Below are 10758 nucleotides of genomic sequence, written 5' to 3'. Positions count from 1 at the left end.
TAGTCTTTGATATAAATGAAGCAGCAGCAGAATATGTATTAGTTATATATAGAATGTAAGACAATTTGATTTGGCATTATCCTACGTAAGAGACAAGAATTGTAATTCAAATAAGCTTTGTATATAATCGAAGATAAAGCTCTTTGATCTAAGGTAAGAGACAAGAATTGTAATCAAAATAGCATTGTTTATAATCAAAGACTATAACTCCTATATAGTCTTTGATATAACCTTAAATCTACAACATATAAATAATTTAGACTTAAGAATTGTAATCCAAATAAGCATTGTACATAATCAAGGACTATCGAATATAGACTTCGATATAACTTGGAAGCCTGACCGTAAGAGACGTGAATTGTAATCAAATTAACATTGTATATATAGGCAAAGACTATAACTCTGTAGTCTTTGATATAACAACTGGAGAAATGTGTTAAATCTACAATATATTGAGAATTTAGAGTTAAGAGTCATGAATTGTAGTCCAAATAAGCATTGTACATAATCGAAGCTATGTCTTTGATATTATTTGGCAGTCATGACATTTTGATTTTGCATTATCCTAGGTAAGAGACATGAATTGTAATCAAAATAGTATTGTATATAAGCAAAGTCGATGGAATATTCTATAGACTACAGTCTGGACAGACGGTGTGAACTTAAATCTACAACATAACTGTAGTATCAATTACTAGACAGAGCTAAGTATATATATTATATATTATATGTGGCTAGAACAACAAAAACAAAAGAGCAAATAATTATACAAGCCGACAACTAAATAAACAATTTGGCAGACAAACAAAGGCAGATAACAAATAAGAATATATATTATACAATTATAGAAACATATTTTGTGTGTACAATTTATGAAGCATATATATTATGTAAACTTTTAATTGCAATTAGCAACAAAATTCAACTAACAACAAAACAAACAAACAGCCCACAGATGAACTTATGCAGACCACAATTAAATGCGTAACTCTCAGCATATAAATAATCGAAATTATAAATGATTATACAAGAAATATATAATGATTACCTATATATACATATATATATATATATACACTGAACCAGGGAGCGTCTACAGAAGCAAGGCTAAAGAATTGATATTTATTTTTGTGTACCGATCAGAGATAACTATGTAAGCGTCTCTTTCAAATGCAAGCAGAGCAAATTATAAGCAACAACAATTAAACTAGACCCAGCATAAAAATTAATTTACAATTAAATAAAAATGGCAGCATATCAAATATGTCACAAAAACATGTGTGTTTGACTTGAATTGAATTGAATTGATTACAGCGTCTGGGCAATTCCATAAATTTGCAGACGCTGCTGAAGAGCAAGTAAATACAGCTGGGCTAAGTTACACGCGCGTGTAAATAAACCGCAACTAGTGATAGTAATGCTCACTAGCATATATAAGCGCCAAGGCTGTGCTTAGTGTCAGTCAGTTAATACAAAATGTTCAAACTAACTTTGGCTTTAATCGCAGTCAGCTTGGCCGCTTTGGTCGATGCGCAAAACTATTGCAATCCCAATCTGTGTGGCCAACTTAAGCATATTGGCTGCAATCATAATGGCGTAAGTAGCACATCACTAGCGCATTAGGCCAACGCTTTAAAATATTTATTTTTGGTCTGTGCAGGGCTGGTCTGCTGCTTGTCCTGCGAGTCCTGCGCCCTTTATCATCCAAATGAATGACACGCTATCCACGCATATTGTGCGCATGCATAACATACGCCGAGATCGCTTGGCTCGTGGTCTGATCACGGGCTACAGCACCGCCAGACGCATGGGCACAATGCGCTGGAACGCTGAGCTCGCCTCGCTGGCGCGCCTCAATGTGCTGCAGTGCCAGGCCAAGGAGGATGCTTGCCACAATACTGTGAACTTCAGAAACAGCGGCCAGAATCTGTTCCACTTCACCTACGAGGGTCCATGGACTGAGCGCACAAATGAGATGCTCATCACACGCGCCATCAACACCTGGTGGTTTGAGCATGAGAACGCCAACATGGCTGTCATCAATAGCTATCCAGCCAGCTGGACAGGCTCGTAAGTTACATTAGCATATCAAATCATTTAGTTTATTTGCTCAATCCCATTTGCTTTAGTCCCATCAGACACTTTGCCTTGATGGCGCAGCAGGCGAACATTGCTGTCGGCTGTGCTGCCTCGCGCTTCGTCACGGATGGGCTCAACAACTTCCTGCTGGCCTGCAACTATGCCGTCTCGAATGTCGCTGGACAGCGCGTTTATGCCGCCGGCGTTGTTGGCAGCCAGTGCCAGTTGGGCACCAATGTCAACTTTGATGGTCTCTGCAAATTCGCTGAGATCTACAATGTTTAAACATTTGAATTGAATAAAAAAAAACACTGAACATAAATAACAATCGCATATACTTGGAACAGTTGCAAAAGACAGTTCAAGCTCAACTTGTGTAAACTTCTCTAGTGTCTCAGCACTTGGCTTAGGCCGCTGGAGATGATTTTGTTTATACAGCTGGCATTAGGTTTTTTTTTTGTGATAGTTAAAAATAAATTTGGCAACAAGTTCTGCTTAATTCTCTTTTAAATAATTACTAAAGTTTTTTAAAGAGAAAACAAATTGTATATATTTATTCTTTTATTGTTAACAAGCACTTAGAGCTATTGAAAATTAAGTATACGTACAAATTTTAAAAGAAAAAGTTTTGGAAAGTAACTAAATGTGTATTTATTTATTATTTATTTAAGACTGACAACACGCAATGCAAATTTATGCAATATTAAGTATACGTAAATATTATAAGTTGAACGTTTCAAAGAATGTATATTTATTAATTTATTTAATGCTGAAAAAATGCATAATATTTGAAAATTATGCACAAATAATTTAAAACTAAGCAGCATTTTTTTAAGTAAAAAGGAATTGATATTAAGGATACGCAAGCAGCGATAATTGCTCATACCTAAATATAGCTAACTAAATCTGAACTTTAAATTTGTTTGCAAACACAGTTGGTTGGAATTTTTTTTATATCATTTCTTTTATATTATTTTTGCAAAAAATTTGGCATGTGTTCCGTGCAAATAAACTGTTGGACATTATTTTTTGTTGTTTAATAAGCAGCACAATGGAAGTCTAAATAATGTTGTCGGCTCTAATTGCTATATAAACGTGGATGCGCCAGAGTAACGGCAGTTCAAAAAATTTACTGAATAATGTTGCGACTTGCTTTAGCGTTCTGCCTGCTCTCCGTGGCTTTGGGCAATATGAACTACTGTTCGCCCGCCGTCTGCCAAACGGGCACGCATATTGCCTGTGACCATGATGGGGTAAGCAGTTGGCCAGCAAAGTAACCAAGCATTAATATTTTTATTGTGTGTGTGTGTTTTTTTTTGTTTTTTGCTGTAGAGCTGGTCTGAGGACTGTCCCTGTGAGCAATAATCCGTCGCCCTTTATGGTCAACATGAACGCTGATCTGAGATCGCAAATTATTACCAATGCACAATACGAAACGCAATCAGATCGCTCTGGGTGAAATGTCGCGCTATCGTCCTGCCGAGCGCATGGCCACCGTGCGCTGGAGCCCCGACCTGGCCACGCTGGCCGAGTACAATGTGAAGCAGTGCAAGCTGGCCGAAGATCCTTGCCACAGCACCAGCAAGTTCAAGTACAGCGGACAGAACTTGCGCCTGATTCAGTACAGCGGTCTGCGCACCAGTCGCACCAACTCGGAGCTCATCAGCACTGTCATCAATGGCTGGTGGAATCAGCACCAGCACGCCAACCAGATTGTCATCAATAGCTATCCAGCCAGCTGGGGCGGCAAGTAAGTTTACGAGTAGCTCCATTAACAATTGCGCCCACTCACTCACTCATTTATCATTTTAGCAAAATGAGCGACTTCACCACCATGGTCCAGGAGTACACCTGGGCCGTTGGCTGCGCCATTGCCAGATACCAGTCCCCCGATGGCACCAACAACTTCCTCATGAACTGCTACTATGCGCACATGAACAGGGTGAACAAGCCAGTCTACAAGCGCGGCACCACCGCCAGTGGCTGCAAAACGGGCAAGAATGTCAACTATCCGGGTCTCTGCAAGGTCGCCGAGGTCTACGATCTATCTGTCTAGATCAATCAGCCATATACTGTTGTATATAATTTCGAATAAAAAGCACATACCTAAATGAATTAAGCTGCGCATTTATTGCCCTGTTAAGATGAGAATGATTTTGGTACGCCTAGTAGCTTGCTAACATTTTCTAGCCTTAGCTATGTTTCAAAAAATAACGTAACATACTTTGAATTTAAGCTCATTTGCAATAAATTCCTAAAAGTATGTACGGCAATATGAGTTCGTGTATTGTCTTGGCTTCAAAATGATTTATTATATATATATATATTTTTTTTTTATAAAATTATAAAATTCCAATTTATACAGATGTGCATTTTGCTGTTAAATTAGTTTGCTATTACCTATGTGGCAACTTTACCTAAATATATTTTACTAAATTATAAAAACTTAATAGCCAGTAATATACTACAAACAAAATATACTATAATGAAGATATAAGAATGGCTAGGTTATAAACCTAGTTGACAGGTCTTGGGGGTGTTGCCTTTTAAGTCATCTTCGACCCACGTAGCATGTGAGACTTTGTGCAAGTGCATTGGGACCAATTTATAATAATAATTTTTGGCCTGTAGTTGCAGCATTTATTATAATATATTTATTTATTTTAACTTAGCGAGCTACAAAAGTATGCTTAATCAAATATTTTTAATTAATTGCTCAACATTTAAAATCTCTTATGTATAAATATAGCATAGCATTAAATTGAGCATTAAACTAAGTAAAATTCTAAGAGCAACTCTCAATTTGCTGCTCATTGCCTATTAAAATATCAATTTATTTATATAACTCATGTCGGCATTCATTAAATTAAGTATACTTATTGATTTTAAATTAAACTCTTTTAATAGAGCAAAAATAAATCTATATATATTATATTTATTTATTCTTTTTAATGTTGAGTCTAAAAGAAAAATTGTACATTATTGTATATTAAGTATACGTAAGTATTGTATGAAAAATGCTTAGAAAGCCATCAAATTTATAAGAATTTATTACAAATATTTGAAATTAAGCTTGCAATGTAATATTTGTACTATTCTATTTTTCAGTTTATTTTTTTATTATGTTTAATGCTGCAGAAGCTTCATGACTTTGACTTGTCTAGCTATGAGCTTAATGCTAAGGTCATTGTTACTATATTTATTACATTTAATTATTACTAAAATCTTTGTGTAAGCCCTTAAGCTGCCAAGGCAAGTTCTTATGTTTATGTTAGTCTGATGGCGTCTTAGTATACGCTCTGTTTAAATATTTTGTTGCTTATGTTTTGGTTTTTATTTTTATGTGCAAGTTTGTTTATTTGCTCTGAGTTTTGTTTATTTGCTCAGCCAAAGGTTTCACAATAAACAGAGATAAAGGGAATTGGCGAGACATTACATTATCTTGCATATAAATTACTCTCTTTCTCTCTCTCTCTCTCTCTCGCTCTCTCGCTCAGTGTTTGCGCATGTGGATGGTTTAGACAATAGATGTTTTTACCAAAATTTCACAAATATTTGCATAACGCAAATAAATGAAAATAGAATTGGCAATAGTTGAACCCTGAGTAAAGTTAGCAGATAGCCTAAAGACAAAGGCCTAATAAAGCTTGACGCAGATCATCAGATATATATTGCCAGCTGTTATGCGTACTTGATTCAATATTAATTGTTAATATAAAATGTATTTTGTATTCTAACAATTGCTTTCTAATTAGTTGTGTATTTGGTTTTAAGCTTGAACTTGATATCAGCTAAACCTGAGGCAATATTTCAATAGTTTTAACTTTTTCTAACAAATTATTTAAAATTTAATTTCAAGCATTGTTATATATAGAATTTTAGTTGTTTAAGCTTGAGTTGCGCTTGAACATTTAATGCACGATCAGTTGCAAAAACTTAAGCGACAATTAATTAATTAATAATAATGACTTATGCTAGAGTATATATGCTATATATAATATGCTATATTTATAGCCATAAGCGCTTTGAAAATCTTATAAGCTATTTCACATATTAGCGCTAAAAGTTTATTAATGCAACAAAGCAAATTTTGTTGTAAAGCGATTCAAATTTATTTGTAAGCAGTTGCAGCTTTATAACTACTGGAATTATATATATAAAACTTGCTGTTGCTGCTGGCAATCTGGCAAGTTTAGCTGCCAAAAAAAAAATACTAAATTAAAACTGAAATTTGCAAAAGAAAAGAATTGGCAAACACAGTTGGAAGATGTTTTTACTTTATTTGCAGCTATGCGTCTGTTCCACACACACACTTTGGCCTTAATACTTAATTCTTTATGTTTTTTTTTGAAACAATTTCTATTGCTATTTGCTTAAATGAAAGTTAAATAATAGGCTCAGCTTGTGGCTTGGTATATAAATGCGAATGCGCAGCTTAGTTGACAGCAAAGTGCGCAGTGTGGTTTGTTTTTTTTTTTTTGTGGCTGTGTCTAAATGTTGCGACTTGGGTTAGCGATTTGCGCGCTGGCGGCGACGCTGACGGCCGCTTGGGGCAACTACTGTGCGGCAAGTTTGTGTGGCGAGTCCAAGCACATTGCCTGCAACAACAATGGCGCCTGGGCGAGCAGCTGCCCCAAGAAGGACTATGCACCCATCATGATCACCATGGACATCGATAAGCGCAGCATTATGGTGCGTGCGCATAATTCGCGGCGCAATTACTTGGCGCGTGGCAAGCTGCCAGGCTTTGCGGCAGCCAAGCGCATGGCCACCATGCGCTGGAGCTCCGAGCTGGCCAAGATTGCGGCCTACAATGTGCGCCAGTGCGCGATGAAGCACGACGCCTGCCGCAACACGAAGCAGTTCAAGAGCAGCGGCCAGAACTTGGCCATTATGTCGTACACGGGCAATCGCAACGCTCGCACCGACGAGGAGATGCTCGCCCAGAGCGTCACCATGTGGTGGAACGAGTACAAGGACACCACCATGGCGCAGATGAGGAAGTATCCCAGCAACTACAAGGGACCGTAAGTAGTGCGCCCCATGCCCAGCAACTTAGCTCATTGCTTCTCTTTCAACTTTCAGCGCCATTGGTCACTTCACCGCCATGATGCAGCAAACCAACATGGCCTTGGGCTGTGCTGCTGCCAGATATAAGGACGCCACATACCATAATTTCCTCGTGGCCTGCAACTATGCCACCACCAATATCATTGGACGCGCTGTCTACACAGATGGCGCCACAGCTTCCGGTTGCACCAAGGGCAAGAATCCCAACTATGCGGGTCTCTGCCATGTCGACGAGGTCTTCAGCGTTTAAATGCATACAAACATTTCCATTTGCAAATAAATTTCAAAAGCTCAAGCTTAACAAAGAATTCAATTTCAGTTCTAAGACAAAGTTTACAGTGGCTTGAATATGAGAAAACTTTGTTTGCTTTGTATATAAAGTATATATTTATTATATTTAACACAAGTAATTTAGTGTTGCGGTTATCTGCCAAGTTAATTAACTTGCAAGCTATTTGTTAAAGTGTCCGCAATAATTTTAGCATTGTTTACTTTGCCCCAAAATAATGTGCTAAGCTGATAATTATAATTGAATGCAAACGCAAATAAGCAAAAGTCATACAAACCTTTCCCATTTCCGCTGCACTGCTTAAAAGCAACTAGAATGGAATGCAGGCTCAGCAATTGATCTTTGGAATAGCAATGCGTAACATACTAACTCCAAGTCTAAGCCTAATCTTGGCTCTGCTGCTGCGCAGCTGCAGCGCCACCGACTATTGCGCCAAGAAATGTTTCAATGGTCACGGCTATGATGAGCACATTGGCTGCAACAACAAAGGCGTAAGTTGCAGCAACAAGGATTAGCGCTTAGGATATATTAATCTCTCGATTATTTGCTTACAGGCCTGGGCTAGCTACTGTCCAAGTGACAAGCAGCTGCTGCCGCTGACGTCGGTGCAGAAGGCTGCGATTGTCGACAGGCACAATCAGCATCGCAACTTTATTGCTGGTGGTGGTGCCAGCCATTTGAGCGGTGCCTGCCGCATGGCCACCATGCGCTGGAACGATGAGCTGGCCTATCTGGCCTCCCTAAATGTGCGCAGCTGCCAAATGAAGCACGACAAGTGCCGCAAGACCGACGACTTTGAGCTCGCTGGCCAGAGCCTGTACACGATGTGTCGTAGTGGATCCTTCAATGACACACTGGAGCTTATTACGGCTGTTGACGCTTGCTATGGCGAGGTCAAGCACGTCAAGCAGTCGCACATCGATGCCTTTAAAGAAATTGCTGGTCCTCCATTCATTGCTCGCTTCGCCGCTTTGGTTGCCGATCGCAACATCGCTGTTGGCTGTGCCGTCTCCACCTTCTCATGGGGCAATATGTTCAAGACCTTCCTTATGGCCTGCAATTATGCCACCAGCATCTTGCCTGAGCACAAAGTGTACAACTCCTGCGCCAAGCCCGCCAGCAAGTGCAGCACGGGCGTCAATCCCAGCTACAAGTTTCTCTGCAACTCCAACGAAGAAATCAATCCCAACAATGTGAACTAAATCCAACTAAAGCAGAAATAGTGATTGCAATTTATATAAAATTGTTTCTCTTTCTTTTGTTTAACATATTTATTTAATAAGCTTATGTACAGTCGACGCTTCATTTAATAAATCAATAAACTTCAGTAAAGTGCTAGCAAAACAAAATTGCAGGCTATGTTTAAACTTTATAAATATGCACTTAGCTCTAGATACTTGTATAAATATTGACTGCATTTTATATGTTTCTATATAATTAAGCAACTATAAGTCGCTTCATAAGAATTCTTCAAGACATTTCTTCTATAGAAATCAAGAAGTCAATATTTATAAAAGACATAACTTCTTGATGGATTCTTATGAATCGACCCTATATCTGATTAGAACAAAGGGTCTTGACTTCACTTTTGGACTAGCAATAATTTGTATAAAAATGTCAAAGATTGTTGAAAAGAATTGTTTATTAACAATGCCTAACCTAGTTGCTGGTTTATGTTTATTTATTTTTGAATTTATTACAAGCCCATTTGGCTGCTTATTTGGTTTGATAAGATTAGCAGATTAACTGTTATGCCATAGCATATATGCTATATAGCAATTATATAATGCTGCTGCTTATCGATAATCGATGTGGCTGGCTTGTGGTCAACATTTGCTTGGGGTAAGCACAAATGGTCAAGACACGTGTTCGCCATCCGCTTCCGCAGCTCAGAATAGTCTAAGCTCTCTCTCTCTCCATCTCTTGCTCTCTCTTGCTCTCTGTTATCAGTTTTGCTCTCAGGGCTGCGAAGGGAGTGACGCGCGCCGCGCTGAAGCAAACAACAAGTTGTAAGCAAATATTTGAGCAAATGTTATAGATAAAATCGAGTGAGCGTCTCGGCGGCTGCATAAAAGCAACTAGCGCCAACTGCTGGGCCAACAATCGAGTTTTGTAACAGCAATGCGTAACATACTAACTGGAAGTCTAACCATCTTGGCCCTGCTGCTGAGCAGCTGCAGCGCCACCAACTACTGCGCCAAGAGCTGCGGCACCAATCAGAATATTGGCTGCAACAACAACGGCGTAAGTAGTGGCAGCAGCAGCAACAAGGATTAGCGCTAAGGATATAATAATTTATCGCTTATTTGCTTACAGGCCTGGGCCAGCAGCTGCCCAAGTGACAAGCAGCTGCTGACGCTGACGTCGGCGCAGAAGGCTGCGATTGTCGACAGGCACAATCAGCATCGCAACTTTATTGCCGGCGGTGGTGCCAGCCATTTGAGTCGCGCCTGCCGCATGGCCACCATGCGCTGGAACGATGAGCTGGCCTATCTGGCCTCCCTAAATGTGCGCAGCTGCGAAATGAAGCACGACAAGTGCCGCAAGACCGACGCCTTTGACTACGCTGGACAGAATCTCGCGTGGATGGGCTGGTTTGCGCCACTGAATGCCACCGCTGAGGTCATTCGCGGCGTGGACATGTGGTACGCCGAGGTCAAGGACACAAAGCAGTCGCACATCGATGCCTATCCCAACAATTACAATGGTCCTGCCATTGGCCACTTCACCGTTATGGTCGCTGATCGCAACACTGCCGTCGGCTGTGCCGTCTCCACCTACTCGGTGAAGAATCAGAGCTACAAGGCCTTCCTCATGGCCTGCAATTATGCCACCACCAACATGATCGGCACCAAGATGTACAACTCCTGCTCCTCGGCCGCCAGCAAGTGCACCACGGGCGTCAATCCCAGCTACAAGTTCCTCTGCAGCGCCAGCGAGAACATCAATCCCAACAATCTGAACTATTAAAGCGTAAAGTCCAATAAAGTCCCAAGCAAGCCACAGCGCATTTATTCGTCACTCTCTGGTAGCAAAACAAAAGCGATAAAGCGTCGTGTGTAACGCAACGGGAAGTACTCTAGATAAGATAATGATCTATATCTTGCACATCTTGCCGGCAGCAGCTGAGCCAGCTGCGTCTTCGATAAGCGCAGACATTTGATGCCCACTAAAGTGCTAATGTCAAAGATTAATTTTGATTTGATAATTATTTACATTGCGATTAAAAAAAATATATTTGGCCTTAGCAAAACATATAAAATTTATAAAGCAGAAATTATAGCTTTCTGATTTGCAAGTAAATTGATTTTGAATTCAGT

At 39.6% G+C, this 10758-nt stretch overlaps 5 protein-coding genes across 5 annotated transcripts; all 5 read left to right on the top strand.

The window, feature by feature from the left end:
* The first annotated feature begins 1476 nt into the window (after window positions 1-1476).
* Window positions 1477-2364, top strand: LOC108605330 (antigen 5 like allergen Cul n 1-like). Its single transcript, XM_017995000.2, has 3 exons — window positions 1477-1596; window positions 1661-2070; window positions 2130-2364. The coding sequence occupies exons 1-3, from the start codon at window positions 1477-1479 to the stop codon at window positions 2362-2364; spliced, it is 765 nt and encodes a 254-aa protein (XP_017850489.2).
* Window positions 2365-3208: 844 nt separating this feature from the next.
* Window positions 3209-4194, top strand: LOC108606087 (antigen 5 like allergen Cul n 1). The gene is made up of 3 exons (XM_017995933.2): window positions 3209-3332; window positions 3412-3829; window positions 3892-4194. The coding sequence occupies exons 2-3, from the start codon at window positions 3501-3503 to the stop codon at window positions 4133-4135; spliced, it is 573 nt and encodes a 190-aa protein (XP_017851422.2). The 5' UTR covers window positions 3209-3332; window positions 3412-3500; the 3' UTR covers window positions 4136-4194.
* A 2350-nt stretch (window positions 4195-6544) lies between these two features.
* LOC108606083 (antigen 5 like allergen Cul n 1) lies at window positions 6545-7457 on the top strand. The gene is made up of 2 exons (XM_017995930.1): window positions 6545-7106; window positions 7165-7457. The coding sequence occupies exons 1-2, from the start codon at window positions 6574-6576 to the stop codon at window positions 7397-7399; spliced, it is 768 nt and encodes a 255-aa protein (XP_017851419.1). The 5' UTR covers window positions 6545-6573; the 3' UTR covers window positions 7400-7457.
* Window positions 7458-7791: 334 nt separating this feature from the next.
* Window positions 7792-8640, top strand: LOC108605331 (antigen 5 like allergen Cul n 1-like). Its single transcript, XM_017995001.1, has 2 exons — window positions 7792-7929; window positions 7993-8640. The coding sequence occupies exons 1-2, from the start codon at window positions 7792-7794 to the stop codon at window positions 8638-8640; spliced, it is 786 nt and encodes a 261-aa protein (XP_017850490.1).
* A 901-nt stretch (window positions 8641-9541) lies between these two features.
* LOC108605767 (antigen 5 like allergen Cul n 1) lies at window positions 9542-10448 on the top strand. The gene is made up of 2 exons (XM_017995570.1): window positions 9542-9682; window positions 9755-10448. The coding sequence occupies exons 1-2, from the start codon at window positions 9560-9562 to the stop codon at window positions 10406-10408; spliced, it is 777 nt and encodes a 258-aa protein (XP_017851059.1). The 5' UTR covers window positions 9542-9559; the 3' UTR covers window positions 10409-10448.
* Window positions 10449-10758: the final 310 nt, after the last annotated feature.

Source organism: Drosophila busckii, chromosome X, assembly GCF_011750605.1.
Source record: "Drosophila busckii strain San Diego stock center, stock number 13000-0081.31 chromosome X, ASM1175060v1, whole genome shotgun sequence".
Lineage (NCBI taxonomy): Eukaryota > Metazoa > Arthropoda > Insecta > Diptera > Drosophilidae > Drosophila > Drosophila busckii.
This window is presented reverse-complemented; position numbering and strand designations above follow the sequence as displayed.